The sequence below is a fragment of the Schistocerca piceifrons genome, chromosome 3 (genome assembly GCF_021461385.2).
Source record: "Schistocerca piceifrons isolate TAMUIC-IGC-003096 chromosome 3, iqSchPice1.1, whole genome shotgun sequence".
Taxonomy (NCBI): Eukaryota; Metazoa; Arthropoda; class Insecta; order Orthoptera; family Acrididae; genus Schistocerca; species Schistocerca piceifrons.
The window spans coordinates 582,401,220-582,423,087 of NC_060140.1; the positions used below are offsets into that span (position 1 = coordinate 582,401,220).

The following is a 21,868-nucleotide window of genomic DNA, read 5'->3' on the forward strand; positions in this document are numbered from 1 at the left end:
ATACATAAACTATACAAAGAAAGTCTATTAACAAAGTTTCAAGAACTGGCCTTAAATGAAATCTCGAGGATACTACAACCCCCTACGTATTGCTTACATGGCAATTATGAGGATAGGATTAGAATAATTACTGCAAGCACAAAGGCATTCAAACAGTCTTTTTTCCCGTGCTCTGTACATGAACGAAACAGGAAGAAACCCTAATAACTTGTGCAATACGATATACCCTCTGCCATGTGCCTCATGGTGGTTTGCAGAATATAGACATAGATATAGATGTATTTTTGTCTGTCTCATAAATCTGGTACATCAGATAGAATAGTTTTGTTCCCAGTTGGTTCTCCCAAGGAGATTAGTAGTTCTGAGGAATTGCATCTACTCCAGGGGCCTTGTCTCGACTTAGGTCTTTTAGCACTCTGTGAAATTCTCCTTGCAGTATCACATCTGTATCTTATCTTCATCTACTTCCCTTTCCCTTTATATAACATTGCCTTCAAATTCATTTCCCTTATATAGCCCCTTTATATACTCCTTCCAGCTTTCAGCCTTCCCTTCTTTGCATAGTACTGCTTTTCCAACCGAAATCTTTATATTCAAACAGCTACTTCTCTTTTCTCAAAAGGCCTCTTTAATTTTACTATAGGCGGTGTCTACCTTCCTCCTAGTTATGTATGCTTCTAATACCTTGCATTTGACCTCTAGACCTTCCTGCTTAGCTATTTTGCACCAGTCTCACTGTTTAGATGCCCATATTCCCGTTTGCAGGCTTAATTTTTGTTTTCTTCTGTCTTCAGTTAAAATTCAGTATCTCCTGTGAAAACCAAGGATTTCTGCTAGGCCTAGTCATTTTACTTATTTGGTCCTCTGCTGCCTTCACTATATCATCTCTCAAAGCTACACAGTCATGTCCTGCCATATTCCTTTCCTGTGTTTCAGTCAGTTGTTGCCTATTACTCCCTCTGAAATTCTCAGGAACCTCTGGTTCTTTCATCCTATCCTGGTCACAATCTCATTAATGTCCTACCTTTTTGCAGTTTCTGTAGTTTTACTGTAAAGTTAATCACCAATAAATTGTGGTCAGATTCCACATATGTCCCTGGAAATGTTTTAGAGTTTAAAAATCTGGATCCAGTACCTCTGTCTTATCATAATATAATCAGCCTAAAACCTTTATGTGTCCAGGTCTCTTCCTCATGTATAATCTTCTTTTCCAATTTTCCTTTCTCTTCTTTATCATACTATTGAACCCAATTCCCATCACAATTAAATTTTCATCTCCTGTAACTGTCTGAATAATTTATTTCATTCCGTCACACATTCTTTCAATCTCTTCGTCATCTTTGGTAGTAGTTGCTGTGTGACTTGTACTACTGTGGTAGATGTTGGCTTTATGTCTATCTTGGCTACGATAATGTGTTCACTATGCTGTTCGTAATAGCTTATCTGCATTCCTATTTTCTTATTCATAGACATAGTCCTGCAGCACCGTTGTTTGGTTTTGTATTTAAAACCTTGTACTCAGTTGCAAGAAATCGTATTCCTCTTGTCACCTAACTTCACTAATTCCCAAACTACCCTTTGCACTTTTTAAATTTCCTATCCAACCTGACTGGTTGAGGGACCTAACATTCCATTTTCTGACCTGTAGAGTGCCAGTCCTCCCCCCCCCCCCCCCCCCCCCCTTCTTATTGACAACATCCTGCCACCAACAAGAGATCCAAAAGGTGCTATTTTACCTCCAGAATATTTTACCCAAGAGAAAACCATCATAATTTAACTGTACAGTAGAGCTGCATGCTCTCGGAAAAAATAATGACTGTAGTAGTTTCTCCTTACTTTCATCTGTTCACAGTACCAACACAGCAAGGTTATGTTGGCTAATGTTACAAAGCCAGATCAGTCAGTCATCCAGACTGTTGCCCCTACAACTATTGAAAACACTACCTCTCCTCTCCTCTCCACGAATCATATGTTTTTATGGCCTCTCCACAGATACCCCTCAGTTGTGATTGCACCTATGGTATGGCTATCTGTTCATTGGTTATGAAATGCAGACTAAACCTAAAAAACTGTGAAAAAGTAGGGAATTAGAGAAATATGACGTGGATAAGTTGAAAGGACCAGAGGTCCTTGAGAATTTCAAAGGGAGCATTAGGCAATGATTGATTGAAACATCAGAAAGAAATGTAATAGAAGATGAATGGGTAGCTGTGTGTGAGAGAGAGAGAGAGAGAGAGAGAGAGAGAGAGAGAGAGAGGGGGGGGGGGGGGGGAGAGAGAGAGAAAGAAATGTAATAGAAGATGAATGGGTAGCTGTGTGAGAGAGAGAGAGAGAGAGAGAGAGAGTAGTGAAAACAGCAGAAGATGAAATAGGCAGAAAGACAATTCTAAGTAGAAATCCTTCAGTATCATTCAAGATATTGTATTTCACTGACAAAAGGAAGAAATATACAGGTGATGCAGGCAAAAAGGAATGTTTCTAAAAAAAAATTGAGATCAACAGAAAGTGCAAAATAGAAAAGCGTGAATGGTTAGATCTGAAATTCAAAGCTGTAGAAGCACACCTGATGTGCCATAACAGGACAAATAAGGACATCTTTGGAGAAAAGGGAATCAGCTGTATGAATATCAAGAGATGAAAAGGCAAGCCAGTACTAAGCAAGGAAAGAAAGCCAAAAGCTAAAAGGAATGTACAGGGCGATTCAGAACTCCTATTACACATTTATAGGTGTTTTTGAGGGGACTCAGGACAACAATATTTAGTAAAGGACAACAATATTTAGTAATAAATCCATGTCCAGAAATGTGCCATTTGGAAGATAATGACTTTGAATGATGGAAGGCACTGGAGGTTGGTGCCTTGTGTGACATCTCCTCAGAGAACAACCCAATGAATTCGAGTGCTTGTACACCAGTTGCCACTGAGTGATCGAGAACGATGGTGCAATACAGAATGGCAGAGTACACATTTTCAAGTATCCCTACATGTTGCTCATCTACGGTAAAAAGTGGATGAAATGGTCGATTAGCACAACTCCTGAATCACAAACGATTTCTGGGTTATGCCCTAGCATCACATGCCATTTCCATAAGTTAGGAACAATGGCTTCAAGGCTAATAGGGGTGGTTGTTGATATGGCTGGAAACATCTCGCTATTGTTGTGGAAGAGGAACCTGTTAATGAATACCCACAACAACTGTGGATATATCCCAGATCTGTGTCTGCTGAGTTCTCCAGGAACCTCCAGAGGGCACAGGCATTGGGTCCAGCTGATTTTGTGCCACATGCCAATTACTGTACATGGTTCTTACATTGCTGTTTTGATGTTCCAGACTTTCCCCAGATCATTCTTTTCATAGATGAAACACATTTCACAAACAAAGGTCTGGGCAACCATCCCAACAGCTACATTTGGGATGAGGGAATCCTTAATGCCACACATCCAGATGGATTTCAGCTTAGTTTAGGTGTTAATGTGTGGGGTGATGATACGCAGGGCCATCTGATTGGCCCGTGTATTCTACTAGTGTGTCTAATGGGTCACAGGGTCTTGGCCTTGCTGGAAGACGTACTGGTGCAGCATTTGGAGGATGAGCCATTGCATATCTGTCGGGCAGTATGGTTCATCAGGCGATATGGTTTCAGCATGATGTCACACCAACCTAATTTCACATGACATCCGTCAGCAGCTTCACCAAACATTAGGGGACAGGTGGATAGGTCCTAGTGGATCGATTCGTTGGCCATCATAATCACCCCATTTAACACCTCTGGACTTTTTCCTGTGCAGCTACATGTAGAGTGTTGTTCATGAGACTCTGTGGAATCACAGGATGATCTCCTTGCTTGTGTAATGGCTGCAGCTGAGGTCATTCAGGACACTCCAAGAATTTTTACCAATGTCTGTGAACATTGGTCACTGGTACACTTTGTGCAACGAAACTCTTGGTCGCTATTTCGAGCATATGTTGCAGTTCACACAAATGTGAGTTGGTTGATACATATGCAGCATATTTTGTGATGTTCTTTCAAAGTCATGTTATCTTCCAGTCAGCACATTTCTGGATATGGATTTATTGCCAAATAATGTTGCCCTGAGTCCCCTCTACAACACCTATAACTGTGTCAGAAATTGTGAATCACACTGTATAGAAGGGTTATATGAAGGAAACGAACCTGAAGACAGTATCATAGGAAGGTAAGAGGTTGTAACTGAAGACGATTTGGGAGATACAATAGTGCGAGGAGAATGTGACAGACTAATGAAAGACCTTAAGTCTGAGCAAGGCACTTACAGTGAACAACATTCTCTCTGAATTATGAGACTCCCAAGGAGATCATACAGTAACAGAACTGTTCCACCTTGTATGCGATACATATGAGAAAGGCGAAATCCCTCCAAACTTTAAGAATGATATAATAATCCCAGTAAAAGATAAGCAAGTAACAGATATATTACTGAACCAACATTCCATAAGCATTGTTGCAAACTGCTATCACAAATTATCTACAGAAGGATAGAACAACTGATAGAAGCTAATTTGTATGAAGATCAGCTTGGCCTCTGGAGAAATGTGGAAAAGTATAAGGCAGTACTGACACTATGACTCACCTTGGAAGATAGATTGAAGAAAGCCATTGTATGTTTATAACACTTGTAGACATAGAAAAAGCTTTTGAGAATATTGACTGGAATATACTCGTTGAAATTCTTTAGATATGAAGCAAAAATTTATCTACCACTTGTACAGAAACTAGACGGAAATAGTTGAGAAGTGAGTGAGACAGGATTGGAACATATCTCCAGTGTTATTCATTCCGTACATTGAGCTGGCAGTAGAGGAAACCAGAGGAAATTTGATAAGTGAATTTAAGGTTGTGAGAGCAAAAGAAAAAAAAAGACTTTGAGGTTAAGTGTTGGGAAGACTTCTCTGGAGAGTAGCCTTATACTGAAGTGAAATGTGGAAAAGGAACAGTTCATAGAAGAAGAGAATAGAAGCTTGTGGTATATTATGCAGAAGAATGACGAGGATTCGATGGGCAGATTGCATAACTAATGAAGGGGTGCTAAAACGACTGGGGGAGGAAAGAAATTTATGGCAATCTTGCCCAAAAGTAGGGATTGATTAATAGACCACATTCTGAGGCATCAAGAACTCATCTTTTATGTGTTGGAGGGATGTTTGGGGGGTTCAAATTGTAGATGGAGTTTGACCACAGTATAAGCAGGTTCCAATGGATGTAATTTGCAGTATTTATGCAGAGATGATGAGGCTTACACAGGATAACTAGTGTGGAAAGCTGCATTACAACAGTCTTTGGACTGAAAGCCACATTAACAATTGTGTGTCATGTGATTTTGGAAGAATTACTTGCAGTAATTTCAAAAGTCTGGTGCCAAAAACTATTTTCTTGTCATTCTACGTGTCTCCCCTAAAGGAACTGCTCTTTCTTTTAATCATCTTGCTAACATGAGAAGCTTGTGCTGGTATTTTGTCCATGTTTGTGATTAAAAAATTGGTTTTTAAACTCTGCCTTCTGCAAAATGCAGAGTATTTCTATTTCCCCAAACGTGTTTCACCACCTATATGTCATCTTTATTCATTTCCATAAAAATATTATACAATCCACCGTGGATTTTCCATTGTTTAATATTAGAGAAAGTTCATAGTTGCTTTTTTATTGTAAGCATGAAAATTATATGTGTATTTTTATTCTGTTTTGATTGCTCACCTGAGATTGTATTAATCGTGAAAGTGGGTTTGTACAGGTCGACTTGCATTTATTCTTTTTTATCTGCAAAGTAGTCAGAAGAACTTGCTTAGAGAGTTTTTAATTTTGAAAAACATTTTCGAGAGCGGCAGTGGTGTATGTCCTGTTCTTTTATTTCCCATCTTGTTGCGCATATCTTGTGTATTTTGTTGTTTTATACACATTCTACATTTCACCCTTACCTGCCATCTCTCATTTTAATACACAGAATGAGACATGGAAGTGAACTTAGGTCACCATATTTGTCAAGGGATACTATGTTATTGTCATCACTTACTTGTTTCTAATTTTGGTTTGTAGTTTTATCCAGTGCAGCAGTAATTTTGAATGTTTGGGGTGAGCTTTATTGTGCGTCTGCCAGGGGCTGGTGGGGTGGAGAAGCAGGTGTTTCTACATTATTGAAGATCTACATCTACATCTACATACATACTCTGCAATCCACAATACGGTGCGTGGTGGAGGGTACCTCATACCACAACTAGCATCTTCTCTCCCTGTTCCACTGCCAAACAGAATGAGGGAAAAATGACTGCCTATATGCCTCTGTACGAGCCCTAATCTCTCTTATCTTATCTTTACGGTCTTTCCGCGAAATGTAAGTTGGCGGCACTAAAATTTTACTGCAGTCAGCCTCAAATGCTGGTTCTCTAAATTTCCTCAGTAGCGATTCATGACAAGAATGCCTCCTTTCCTCTAGAGACTCCCACCCGAGTTCCTGAAGCATTTCCATAACACTCGCGTGATGATCGAACCTACCAGTAACAAATCTAGCAGCCCGCCTCTGAATTGCTTCTATGTCCTCTCTCAATCCGACCTGATAGGGATCCCAAATGCTCGAGCAGTACTCAAGAATAGGTTGTATTAGTGTTTTATAAGCGGTCTCCTTTACAGATGAACCACATCTTCCCAAAATTCTACCAATGAACCAAAGACAACTACTCGCCTTCCCCACAACCGCTATTACATGCTTGTCCCACTTCAAATCGCTCTGCAATGTTACGCCCAAATATTTAATCGACGTGACTGTGTCAAGCGCTACACTACTAATGGAGCATTCAAACATTACAAGATTCTTTTGCCTATTCATCTGCATTAATGTACATTTATCTATATTTAGAGTTAGCTGCCATTCTTTACACCAATCACAAATCCTGTCCAAGTCATTTTGTATCCTCCTACAGTCACTCAACGACAACACCTTCCCGTACACCACAGCATCATCAGCAAACAGCCGCACATTGCTATCCACCCTATCCAAAACATCATTTCTGTAGATAGAAAACAACAGTGGACCTACCACACTTCCCTGGGGCACTCCAGATGATACCCTCACCTCCGATGAACACTCACCATCAAGGACGACGTACTGGGTTCTATTACTTAAGAAGTCTTCGAGCCACACACATACTTGGGAACCAATCCCATATGCTCGTACCTCAGTTAGGAGTCTGCATTGGGGCACAGAGTCAAATGCTTTCTGGAAGTCAAGGAATATGGCATCCGTCTGATACCCTTCATCCATGGTTCGCAAGATATCATGTGAAAAAAGGGCGAGTTGCTTTTTGCAGGAGCGATGCTTTCTACAGCCGTGCTAATGAATGGACAGCAACTTCTCTGTCTCAAGCAAATTCATTATATTCAAACTGAGAATATGTTCGAGAATCCTGCAACAAACCGATGTTAAGGATATTGGTCTGTAATTTTGAGGATCTGTCCTTCTACCCTTCTTATATATAGGCGTCACCTGCATTTTTTTCCAGTCGCTCGGGACTTTACATTGGGCAAGAGATTCGCGATAAATGCTAGTTAAGTAAGGAGCCAATGCAGTAGAGTACTCTCTGTATAACCGAATTGGAATCCCATCAGGACCTGGCGATTTATTTATTTTCAACCCATTCAGCTGCTTCACAACACCACGGATGTCTATCACTATGTCCTCCATACGGGAATCTGTACGAGACTCAAACGACGGTACGTCTGTACGATCCTCTCAAATGCTAAATGTAAAATTTCAGCTTTCGTTTTGCTGTCTTCCGTTGCCAGGCCAGACTGATCAGTGAGTGACTGGATGGAAGCCTTCGACCTGCTTACCGATTTTACGTAAGACCAGAATTTCCTTGGGTTTTCAGCAAGATCTTTTCCTAAGGTAAGACGGTGGTAGTGGTTGAATGCTTCGCACATCGCTCTTTTTACAGCAGCACGAATCTCTACTAACTTTTGCCTATCCTCATTCTCCCGATCTTTCTTGTACCGTGAGTGCAACTGCCTTTGCTTCCTGAGCATTCTCCGAATTGCACTGTTAAACCAAGGTGGGTATTTTCCGTTCGTAACCCACTTTTTCGGCACATACTTGTCCAATGCGTGGTTTACAATGTGTTTAAAGTTTGCCCATAATTCTCCCACGTCCATTGTACCGGAAGTAAATGAAGTCGATGTTTGATATACTGTGTTTTCCTTGAGGAAGTGTCTTTGTATAATTTATTAGGTGTTGGAAACAGTGTTTTATTGACTAGTGTTGTGTTTTTGTGTTTATATGGCATTCTATAAAATATCTTCAGTTCCAGAATGATGCACATTATTCATTAACTAACAGATTAATAACTTTTGTGATACTTTCAATACCAGCACAGAGCTTACAAAGCTGTGGAATGTCTATCCAAATAATATGGATGCATGCAGATCAAAAGATAGAGATTTCCTTCCAACTTTAGAGAGCTATTTCCAGGAGGCAATTGAACAACTAGATCCAGCTGCTCAAGTGGAAGATGAATACAAGTAAGACATCTTTATTATTCTTGTGAACTTCTTAGTCTTTTCTTCCTTTGTAAATATTGGTGTTCTGTTCAATGTTACCTTCATTTTTACATTATAAATATTTAGTTTTAATTTCCAATTGGTCATTAATGTGTAGCCTAATTTGCAGTGGCTATTATTTGTGCTTTGGTTTTGGAATAAGGCAAGTTCGACACCAAAAATTATTTTCTCATTGCTCCAATTGTGTCACCTAAGGCTTATCAAATGCTTTTTCTTCAATGTTTAGTGAAATAAGAGTAAACAATGACTACACTGAGGTTTGCCTATTGTGAACAGTTTAGTCATTTTGTTGCCCACATTAAACAAAATGTTGTTATCTACGTAATTGATATAACAACCTCAGGTTAATCTTGGTTAGTGGCTAGTTCAAAGATACTGGTTGAGCATGACAGCAAATCATGAAGGATAATCACTGTCTCCACCAGTGACACAGTATGTCTGCTGTACATAATTACTGCAAAGATAGTGTAAAACGTTTTCCATAGAGCATTATTTGTTTGTTACTGAGAACTCGTATTATTCACACCTACACAATACAGACATTATTTGAAAATATCCTCAGAGACTGTAAATAAAAGGCAGCTAATGATTATTAGTAGAGACATTCATTTCATTCCCCGAAACTGTTATTAGTTGCCAATATTGGTAGATGAGCATTGTCAAAGAAGTAGAATACTAGATCTTTTTTTAAACTGAAACAAGAAGATGGTAGTGTGCTTCTGAAGATGGGCGTCGCTTAAATTTCCTTTAATCAAACGATGATTTGTCATGTAACAAGTAAATATATGTGCAAGTAAAATATTATTTCCTGCAGTGTCTCACATTCATTTTCTGATGATTGTGCATATAGATAGAAAAGAAGGACATCAGAGTGTCTTTAGAAAACAATAATCTCTGATAAATGTGATTATTGTGGGTGCTGAACTGGGCACCACAACTATATGATGACCAGACCAAGTATTAGTTTATGACTTTATATCACGAAGAGTCGCAGAAAGCCAAAACTGTTGTCTTCAAAATTCAAACAATAGTTAAAGATGTGGCAAATGGTGAAGGTATTTCCTTTTAATTCCCTATGAAGGAGAAATTAGAACTGCGAATTCTTACTTATGTAAGATGTACTAAACTGTTCACATTATTAACCCGTGAGAACTCACGTCTTTAAAAGTTATGCGATCAGTTGCATGCCAAGCATTGTCTCACATTCAACAAGCAGTCTGAAATGTACCTAATATGTGTAAACTAGTATGTGTCTTGTTATTTTTATAATAAAACGCTCATATTTTACTATTTAAAATTTTTACTTGCAATACAAAACAATTAGTATATCTATATTGTTGAGGTTACCTTCCATTAGGAAAGTGGGTGCACTCAGCGACTGTTATGTGATTTATTTATAAATTATAGAGCACAGCAATCAGTCTGCCTCTTTTTTTGTAGGTTTTATTATGCGTAATGAAATGGACAAAAAAAAAGGGGGGGGGAGGGGGAAGAAAGAAAGAAAAATAAAAGAAAAGCAAAAAGAGAAAAGGACGACTGATTGCTGCGCTCTATAATTTATAAGTCTATATTGTTGATAATAATCTTAGGACAATCAGTATCACCAGTATTGTGAAGCAGTAATAAAAACATAACAAGAATTTCTTGTTATTTAGCTTTTGTGACTTGATCTTCATCATATGTCTCAGCTTTGCACAAACCACATAATGTTACAGCATGTTCATTGCACAAAATTTGTTGACAATGGGTACATGCATTTTTTATCTTCTGGTTTTTGTCTCTTGGCTAGTCTTGACATATGCCACTGGATTTCTCAGTGTCTGAAACTTCATTTCGTTGAAAATTGTTTTATAACTTGCTGTCCAGGATAACTTCCTTCTTGTCTGTTCATCTATAATAATACAAAATAAATGTTAGTTTACTCATTTCATATAGACTTAGCCATCATAAATAATATAGAAACAATCAACCAAGTGCAATACACATAAAATGACATTTGAAAAAATATGAATAGCGAAATATGTACTTACAATATATATACTTATGTTGACACTTGCATAGTGAGCTAAATGCTGCATGGCAATCACTGGCACAGCCAACTGACCTCTTTGAGCAACACCCGTATGCTGACATGACGACAACACTTTTTGCAGGTTGGGGAATGTATAAAACCTAGTTACTGAGCGAACGAGAGCCATGTAGCCAGTCTTGACAAAATGCCAAATATTTTAAAATTTCAGTGCACAAAATGCTCATAGCATGAGTGCTCCTGGATTAAATAACTGTTTGTTATAACACATTAGTGCAGGATTATTTTTTGTCATTGTGTTGTGACAATTTTCATCAAAATTGATCAACTCGGACAGTGAGTTAGCAGTTTACTTAAAGTGTGTTCTTTTACTCTGCTGGACCATACTTATGGGAAGTCTGGTCATGCTCAAAATAGGGTCTATTAGAGACCACACACCTGAATTCCTTCTTTTCTCTGCTACAGATATTTCTGCCTGTTATTTTCCATGTGATTGGATGGCATATAGTTTCTTAGTAATGCAAGCAGTCTTGTTCATTTTCTCCAGTATATGTATAAAGACATATACACTTATCAGCCAGAGCATTATGACCATTAACCTGCTATCGATAGTAACCGATCCAGGTGGTAGCAATGTCACCTGATGAGGAATGAATGCTAGTGAGACACATGCATGGTGCATGCTGTATCAATGATTGTGCTCTCTGTGTGTAGAATGAGGAAGGCACATGTTCTAATTGAGTTTGACGGAGGGTAGTTTGTGATGGCCCATAGGCTTGGCACGACCATTTTGGAAACTGCACGACTTGTCAGGTGTTCAAGGTGTGCTGTGGTGAGTGTCTTCAACAAATGGTGAAACCAAGATGACCAACTGTGGTGGAACTAACATCTGACTTTAATGGTCGGCAAAGTTCAAGTGTGTATGAACACACAGTGCACCAAACACTCCAAATGATGGGCCTCTGTAACCAATGACCCATGCATGTGCCAATGTTAACACCGCGACGTTGGCAGCTACGACTGAAATGGAGACATGACCATTGGCACTGGATGTTGGCGCGGTGGTTGAGTGTTGCATTGCCTGATGAAGTCCGATACTTTCCTCACCATGCCAGTGGGAGGGTACAAATCCATGACTCCCAGCGGAACAGCTCCTTGACACTCGTGCTGTGGGATGGAGACAAGCTGATGGCAGCTCCATTATGCTCTTGGAAACATTCATGTTGGAATCTGTGGGCCCAGTGAAGCTCGTGCAAGGCACAATGATGGCCAAGGAATAATGTACTCTGGTTGCAGACCACATGTACACCATTTCATGACTGTCATGTTTGCCGATGGCATTGGCATTTTTCAGCAAGGTAATGTGCCCTGTCACAAGGCCAGAAGTGTGATGGAGTGGTTGGAGAAACAATGAGAACTTCCAATTGATGTGCTGGCCCCCCAACTCGCTAGATCTGAACCCTATCGAACACATCTGGGATGTGATAGAATGTGGCGTCAGAGCTCGTCGTCCCCCTCCCCAGAATTTATGGAAATTAGGTGACTTGTGTGTGCATGTGTGGTGCCAACTCCCTCCAGCAACCTACCAAGGCCTCATTGCTTCCATGCCATGATGTGTCGCTGCCGTTATCCGTGCTGAAGGTGGACAAAACAGCTATTAGGTAGGTGTTCATAATGTTCTGGCTGATCAGTGTGTGTTACATAATGGAATGAGTTGAACTATCAGAAAACTGATTACACTTTGGTATGCCTCTTTAAAAAAAAATTGTATGTGTTTTAACAAGCTATATACTATGCATATATAGTTTTTCTAATGTAATGTTGCATGTGGATTTTAAGAGTTTGATGTTATTTTTGTTATGATCCCTTAAAATTAATACTGAGAGATAAATCAGGAAAATTACCTCATTGTAACCAAGAAAATGAAGAGATCCTCTCAGAGACATTCTACAAACTTTTAAACTGCAATAGCCCATTGGAGTAGGTTATTTCAAGTTAAACATGGACAGATGTATTTTAACCACTCGAGCTAATTGTTCAGTAAACTCCCACTTCTTTAAAGAATCGAATTCCCATGTATAAAACAGCTTCCAATGTCTGATTACTGTACAAATGAGTTAATATTTGACGTTGATTACATAAGTGAGAAAAAATTTAGAAAAGGTTTGAAACTATGCTTTAAGTTTGTTGGAAATTGTCAAGGGCTCTCATTATGAAACACTGAATGAATATATTCTAGGTAATTTGCACACCATTTTATGCAGAAACAACTTATTACATGTCTCAGTGCTTATGACGTCATATCTCCTGATGTGTGTGTTGTACTGTGATATAATATTGCAGGTACATTCAGTGATATATGTAGATGCTGCCTGCGTAGTGTTTTGCAAATAGAGTTAGTAGTTAAGAAGTAAGAAATTAAAATGTCAAGTCTGATGCTGAAGTTTTATTGCATGAACAGCGAAGATATTGTAAACAATAAAGTTTTTCCTTTCATTAATTTGCGTGGGTGCCAGTTGAGAAAAAGTTTCATAAATATTTGACATTATGTGCAAAGTTTGTGGAAGTTGCTAAGTGCTCTCATTCTCAAATACTGGATGAATAAAGTTCGGGTATTTGCGCACCATCAGTTATGGTGCCTCAAGACAAACATACAGTTTCTAACTGAAATACTTGTCTTATTGTGTTAAACTTTTAACGTAAGAGTACGCTTCTTAACAAGTAGATTATGACAGAATTTTAAATTTTTAAATTTGGTCAATAATTATGCAAAATATTGAAAATAAAATTAAATAGGTGACCTGCAAATAGTAATAGGTTCTAGGATAACTGGTTAGTGATATAGATCCTCCAGCCGTTAATGAGGTAGAACTCAAAATCAAAGAACTAAAAACTTTCAAGGAAATCTGGGAACACACAGGAAAACGAATAGCCATAAATTTCCACCAGTACATAGTCGAAGTGTGAATCATAGAGCACTGTACCACTTAAATAATGCACCCACTATTTACAAAAGGAGATAAAACCTTTCTGGACTGCACATAGAAAAGTTTCTGCAATAAATTTACAACAAGACCGAAAGCACTCTGGAAGTGCAACTTGGAGAATACCAAGGAGAATTTAACCAATACAAAAAGCTGCCCAGACTAAATTCTCCACCTGAAACTAACAATGGAATATTTCAAGTACAGAAATAAACTTCTCTTTATTTCATTCATATATTAAAAGAAAAAGGGCATACGATAGTATCCATAGAGCTACACTTGTAAAAATCCTTAGATTATTTGGTCTTCACCTCAGATTAATAAAAATCATCGGATTAACTTTAACCAACAGAAAGTCCAAGGTAAAGTCCAGGGAAGAAATTTCAAAAGCTTCCACAATAAAAACCAGTCTTCGACAAGATGATGGATTGTCCACACTGCTCTTCAATCTAGCCCTTAATTACATCATGAAGTTTTGGCAAAATCTTTATAAACAATCAGAAAAAAATTAACATAGTTCTACAGTTTAAATACAGGGTGGTTATAATTAAACCTTTGTTACTTGAATCAGTGTAGATGGAAAATTATTTACCTAGATTTTACATTGTTGTTGGTGTTAGTGTCACGACTTGCTATTAGGTGGCGGTAATGGTAAGGAAATGTTTGGTTGAAACACAAGCATCATTCTGCATTACATTTGCAGTCAGTCAACATGGGTCTGATCAAGGTGAGCAGGCCTTCACTTGTAAAGCTATTTTATTGAAACAGCAGCAACACTGCTGCTGCTCTTCATGAGTATCAATGAAAACATGATTCAAAAGTTCAAATTAACTGGTGATTTGGGAATTGCTCCTAGGAGAGGCCAATAGCCATTTGTGACCATTGACATGGGTGAGAATGGTGGACGCAATGTGCAGTCATCGAGCAGTGCACGACAGCTGAACATTCCGTGGTTCACCATTGTTTTGGGCAGTAGTAAGGCAATGTCCAGTGCTGTTCCAGACTGTCATGGATGCAGACAGTCGTCACATAGAGCAAAATTTGTAACTCGTTACATAAACATGGTACGCAGTTAACAAAAGTTATCCTCTCATGTGGAAATTAAAATGTTTTTCTTTCAATGGTTAGTTCATTACTTTTCTTCTGCAAGTTCTTACAGTGTTTACACGAAGTTTCATTTCCTACAAACACTCGTTTGTCACGGGGGCCCTGAGAAGTAGCAAAATTTGAGTTATAATAACCCTGTATTTTGGAAAAATTGTCCAGTACAACTTAAATGGGAACAAAACATTGATAAATAGAAGCAATAAAATGAAAAAAAACCTCAATTTCTAACCTGTCAACATATATCAAGAAATGCTTGTCAGTTGACACTATAAAACCATGATTCTCCTGGAACATACTTATTTTTTCGAAACCCTCTTCAGAATTAAGGAAGACAAACTGATTAGCTGCTCAAAATCGAAAGAATAATCATCAGAACTTGCATAAATAAAAAATACCATGTTGAAGTAGTGTGGAAATCTGGAGAATTCTCCCTGATGAAATGGTCCGTTGATAGATTGACCCAGTTGCTGGCATATGAAGACGAAAAGACTCTTTTATTTCTTTCACATCCTGTTAATGCAAGGAAACAGGATTTTACAACTGCTGGTGAGAAATCTTAGAAAAAAGACTGGAGGACAATGGATTCAAGAATTTCAGCAAGAACTTATAGCTGTTGGACTCAGGATAACAGATGCAGAGAACAAAGATAAAATAGCACTCTTCTGAAGAACCACAAATTTTCAGCAGAAATGAGACATAGAGAGGCTATACAGATTTCAGTAAAACTGAGAAAATTGCAGTTGTAAAGAATATAATGGTATTGGATGGCACACAAGAACCAATCAGTACAACCTTCAAAGAAAAATTTAATTTGGAACAATTGAAGGGGCACAATGAGGCCAATAAAGTTAATAACAATAATAATTATTATTTTTATTATAATATTTCATTATGGCAGTGCATTCCCGAGAGAGAGAGAGAGAGGGGGGGGGGGGGGGAGAGAGAGAGAGAGAGAGAGAGAGAGAGAGAGAGAGAGAGAGAGAGAGAGAGAGAGAAAATGGCCTCTCTGATTGAACTACGTGATTCCAGAAAGGACAACAGCTACAAAAATTATATGGCACTATCTCCTTACTTCACATGGTTTTAAAACTGATTTGCAATGATTTTAGATCTAAGTTGACAGCCTTGTAATAGCATCATTTAACTATGGTTTAATAAATGTTGCTGTGCATCCTTACTTATTAGTTTCATGGGTGTTGCATTATACTCATAAATATTTGAATCATCATTGCTGTGTTAAACTGTAAAACTAATGCACTAATAATATAATCTGGATGTCTTTCCCCAGGAAAGTATTTGATGCAAATTTTGGATGGCGGGCACTGCGCCTGCTGGCACGCAGGAGTCCACATTTTTTCACACATAGCAACAATCCGATCCACAAGCTGTCTGATTATCTTGAAACAATGATCAAGAAAGTTGCCAGGGACAGACCAGTAAGAGTTCCTGTTTATCTTTTAAATTAAATCAAACTTTATTTGAACATCTTTGTTAATAAGTGCATCTGACTCTGTAGTTGGTTAAGGGATCTGTTACAGTAAAGAATTTATATGAGTTGTTTTTTGTCCTCTTTTTCTTAAAGTGATTTGTTGCTTAAAGAAAGTTATGGGTTATTGAATACTACTCTGTGTGTAAACATGTCTGTGGTTATAAGTTGTAGTTTTTTTTAATTTTGTGTTTTTTAGGTAAGAAAGCTCTTGCAAATTTTGTTATTAAATAGTGTATCCTTTTTTTTTTGTTTTTTACTTATTTGAGCCTTCATAGAAGTTAGGAGTTTGAAAAGACTATCTTGCAGTGATAACTTATCATGTGTGTAGAGAGAGGAAAGGGGAATCCTCAGATTCAAGTTTATGGTAATAGTGAATGTAATACGTATGAAATGTCCATCCTTACAAGAACATTACAAGAGCATGCAGGGTTGGTTGGTGTCAGAGGAACATCGAGCTTTCTAGAAAGTTGTTTTATCAGTATCTGAAAAAAATAGGAAAGTGAAGACAATTAAATTACAGCACATTCTAACTTAAGAAAGAATTTAAATATTTGTGCCAATTCTGTTATGTTGCCATTTTCATTTCTATTCATACCGTACATATAGTCTGTCTTCTCCACCCTACGTTCTTAGTCTCCTTCCTTGATTTCCAAATGAGTAATTCAGCCTATTATTCACATTTTTTCACGTTTCTTCATACATGTATAGATACTACTACTTTACATTTGCAGTGATAGGAAGCACCTCAGCTGAAACTTGTACTGCCTTGCCTGTCCTCATTGAGAAAATTTCTCTGTTTTCTATTCCTCCCAGCATCATTTGGCTGTTTCATTTCTAAATTCCCAAAGAGACCACAAACTCTCTCTTTTGTAATCAAGAAGTAAACCTAATCCACGCACAACACTTGTTGTCATGTCATGCATATACATCAGTATGTGTGTGTGTGTGTGAGAGAGAGAGAGAGAGAGAGAGAGAGAGAGAGAGAGAGAGAGATTGAAACATATAGAAATTTATACATTAAGTCACTCTGATCTTGATGATTAAAATTCTTTTGGGTGTTGTACCGCGTCATTGTATGTAATACTTTAATTATAAACTTACAACTAATACTTTGACCATATTACAACAGCCTTCCTCAGGACAAGACTGGTTTTGGTGGAGGGAATGTAGCTCTATTTGTTGAGATGATTGGTGTCAATATGTCATATTTTTCAAACTTTATTGGCCTTCGAATATAATGGGATAGTCATGACAGAAAGGGGAAAGGTAGGGAGGAAGCTATTGGTGGGCTACCTGGCTTGTTACTGATTGGTGACAGTCTGCAAATCAGCACATGGCTTATGGTGAACACATTTTCCTCCTGGTTTATCAGAAATGCACCAACTGTTCTCCTGTAGCTGTTTGTTTAGTCTGTTGCACCTGTGCCTGGCAAGGCTTTTTGCCCGTGACCACTTGTGGCCCATTGGACTGCGATAGCTGGTAGCAGAATGCCCGAGGTTTTTAGCTGTCCTCTCTATTGACATTGTCTGGCTGCTGAATAATTTCAGTCACCTCGTGAATTTTTTGTTGGTGCATCCACGACTCTATCACCAGCACATGGGCTTCCTTACACATGGGCACTGTCTGAAGTGCCAGTTGCGAATTAATGATGACAAAAGAGTGAACTGTGCTGCTGTCAGTATGTCTCTTCATGGTAGAGCTGTTTTGGTCCACAGATTTTATGAACTGCAAGAATTGAAGGGCACTGCATAAACATTTTGATAATCCATTTTCATCATGGGAATTTTTAATCTGCATTATTGATCAAGCTGTAATTTAGTTCACTTTTAATCACTCACTGATTTTGTTGAACATGAAAAAGTATGACTGAAACTCTGATCTTTACTGTGACAGGAATGCAGTGAAGGTGTTTCAGTCCTTGCACGTAATGAAAAAGATAATTTTTCCCAGAATGGACTTCATATGATAGTATAATCTTTACTCCTTCATTATTTACATTCCAATTAGGATTTCCCATTACCAAATCAACATTGTTATGTAATTTCCATGTTAAAAAGACTTGAAATATTATCCTGAAAGTTCAGTACTTCATAGAGGAGTAAAGCTAACTAATCACATGTGGGTGTGAGCTGTGTTCACCTTATGAGTGAAAGCTTAAATGTTTGGCAATCTTTTTGTTGTGCCTGTCTGCGACTCAACATCTCCCCTGTATGGTGAGTAGCAATCTATCCTTTTCACAATTTTTCACCATTTAGTTGAGGCACTGAGTAGTCAATAGCATCCTGATTTATATTCTGGAGATAAAATGATGCTAACTACTAGAAAAAGCACAGACACATGCACCTGCACAGTGACATTTTCTCAGCCAGCTTTGTTGTACCATTGCTGTAGCTTGATTGCTGCATTGCCTGCACAATGTAGTCAGCTAGGACAATGTACCCAGGCAGGTATATGTGTATGGATGTATGTTTATGTGCATGTATTCTGTTGGCCCAGAAAAGGACATTGTCTAAAAGCTTAGTAATGTTTTCTGTCTTTGTGCCTATTGACCACTCAGTACCTGAACTATTTGATGAGTTGTTACTTTTACACATTCCATTATTTATTAGTATTGCATTGTCTAGATGTTTTACCCCTTGTTCCTGCCACATTTTCTCTTGCTCCTAATCCTTCATTGTTTTCTTCTACATTAATGATTGTTTCACCATTTTTAATTCAATCATGTCATTACTGTTCTGTTTATGGATAGATGTCGGCATCTGCTACGGCAGTAGATGAGACACGCGGAGGAGTTGAAGTTCTTGAAGCAGAAAACAAGGAAGAAGAAGAAGAGCTGTTAAAAACAGAAGTGAAGGAGGAAGAAACAGAGCCAGAAGAAGGTGAAAGTGATCATCATATGCATGATTCACATGATCGTCATCCTACACCACCACCTCGGAAACCGACACAGGCACAACTGTCTGCTGTTGCCTCACTACTGGGAGAGGACTGGAAAAAACTGGCATACAAACTTGACTTCTCCAGTGAGGTACTGTGTGTTTTTATACTCCACTTATTATGTTTCATTATAATTTCTTGAAAAATCATTATATCTTCATCTTTATGTATTATAATGTGTGTCCATGGAAAGTTAGTTAATTGTTGCCTTGATGGAAGTGTTTTTGGAAACTTGGTTGCTGACTAACTGCAAAAACTAGTTAGTACTTTTTGTTAGGTTGCCTATGTACACTTAATAACTTCTGATGGCTGGGAAATTCAGCAAATCTGTCTCGCAAGCACCCATGCAATGTGTATCACAAGGAATCTGCAGCTCTTTGATTGTTTGATTGATGTGATGGTCATGTTTTTTACTGATGCGGTTCCCTTCTTGTGCAGAGCCGGATGCACAAACCTGTGAATAATTTCATTTTGAGAAATCAAGTCAGTATGTTTAGTCCAACAACTTTATGAATTTTTAAAGCCGTATTAAAATTAGATTTGCCCAATTTTGCAAAATAAGCATATATCAGCTTGAACTTCATGGACGTGAATCTTCGTTCACCGAGCCTTTGCTTCAGATTAGGAGAAGCAAGTAACAGCAGAGTACCAAATCTTGAGAAATTCAACAGATATGGAGCACTTCTGAGTGCATGTTCTGCCCTTGTACAGCAACAATCTTATACACATGTGTGAAGGCAGTTCATACTTTTGTATATGTATCCTGAACAGCTTTCTCCTGTTTGTCTACTCCTTATTGATTAACTTGCTCTTGTGAAGGTGGTGTGCAATTTGTTTTACAGGTCTTTCATCTAATAGTTCTTCCTCTATGGGTGTTGTGTGTCCGTTTAATGTCAGTAGCATTTACTTCTAAATTATTTATATTCAACCAGAACTTTCCACTAGCATATTTAGTTTATCTATTTGTTATGCATATTCTTGCACACTAAACTAGAAAGTGTGTATATGAGGTTATAGATTGGATTATCCTTTTCTTTACAAATATTGATTATATTTTTGTATATTGTGTAGAGAACTTTCTTCCTTGAGTTATTTACAACTTATTTAATTTGAATATTGTGAAAAATAATGATCTGTTGGATACAGAACCGATCACAACAGTTATTCTCTCCTTCCACTTCTACAGTATTAGCAGAAAGATAAAATCATACTGTGGGTTTGGCAAATTATTCCACATGACATTCTTAATAAGTTATTTGGAGAAACGTTATATATTATCCTCAACTTTCTCTGCCATTTACACAGCTCAACTAACTAATCCAGTCTCTCAATGACCTTCTGAATTATCAGTTCCAGTTTTTAAACCTATGATCTTCACAAAATCAGGACAAGCTTATCAGAGTTTCTTATGCCTTCCACAAATGGTTCAATACAAATAGTTTAATACCGATGTTGAAATCAACACAATGATTCCATTATTTTGTAGTCATATCTACCCTTTGATAATGTGATAATTTTTACTGCAATATTTATTGCAGCAATTTCCTCACTTCTATATCTATAAGACTCTTTCATCTTCATCTTTTGCTGTTTTGTTTAAACTTTGCTTCTAATACAGGAACTGTCAATTCAAAAGTCTCAAATGTTATTGATTGTTCACTTGTAAATGTTCTAATTTTTACATGTTATTGTCAGTATTATTATTATTATTATTTATAAATTACAGAAGTATGTTTTCAATACCTTTTAAGCATAAAAAATCCTCTCAGATTGTTATTTTTATTGTTTTGACAGAAAAGGCTATGTGTCCACAGGTTGAGTTCTTCGAAAGTGAGCATCCAACAGATGCAGAACGTGCAAAGCATATGCTGCAGATATGGGCTGAAGAAGATGATGGTGCAAATCCTGAGTTCCTAGCATATATTCTTGAGGGTCTGGGTTGTCATTCTGCTGCAAAAGTGTTGAAAGAACCATCTCCATAGTGCAAAGTTGTTTTGTTGATTATTTCAAACTGTCTGCAGTGAAGTGTCAGTGCATTTAGGAAACAATTGAAAATGTTTATTTTATGTGTTGAATGTATGGAGTACAACCAGATTTCTAATTTTCTTTAAATAAAGTAAATGTATAATACATGATTTTATGTGAATAGCATGAGTCTCAAACTGTCGCTGGAAAGAAAAGTGTAACCATGACAATGAGAAGGATATTTATCTGAATCACAGAATTCATAGTCTTGGTCACATTTTACCTTGTATAAACACTATAGCTAATAGTTAATGAACAAGTGTACTCTGTGTCACTGCCTCATGAGATCTGATGATGGCTTTAAAGCTCAAACTGGTTATCTGTTCAAATAAAATAAAGTGTGACCAAAATGGCGAATCTACTATTTATTTAGATATCAAGGCCCTGGTTCCCACAAAAATCAAAGTGACCTCATTCCAAGAAGGTTATTTACCAGATTGGAGGTCTCAGAAATGAGAATTGACAATGTGGTGCTGTTGTATTGCTGTACATACAGTAGAGGACATCTAGATTAACAATAAGTGTAATTCTAATAATCACACACCCATTATACAATTTCATAACATGCAAGACTAATTGAAGAAAAATATGTGTAATTCACTCTTCAGCTAGTAAATTGCACAATGGACTTCATTGTTGAATAGTGGAGTAGATTAAGGACTGATTCATTTGAAAATAGGAAATTACACCAATCTGATACATTATACTGAA

The 21,868-nt window shown here is 37.7% G+C and overlaps 1 protein-coding gene across 1 annotated transcript in view; it reads left to right on the forward strand.

The window, feature by feature from the left end:
* LOC124787992 (THO complex subunit 1) overlaps nucleotides 1–21,514 on the forward strand; it is a 99,928-nt gene extending 78,414 nt beyond the window's left edge. Inside the window, exons 10-13 of the mRNA XM_047255024.1 lie at nucleotides 8,398–8,547; nucleotides 15,995–16,142; nucleotides 18,945–19,223; nucleotides 20,947–21,514. Coding sequence (XP_047110980.1) covers nucleotides 8,398–8,547; nucleotides 15,995–16,142; nucleotides 18,945–19,223; nucleotides 20,947–21,114 — 745 coding nt within the window. The 3' untranslated portion in view covers nucleotides 21,115–21,514. The remainder of the gene's footprint in view (nucleotides 1–8,397; nucleotides 8,548–15,994; nucleotides 16,143–18,944; nucleotides 19,224–20,946) is intronic.
* Nucleotides 21,515–21,868: the final 354 nt, after the last annotated feature.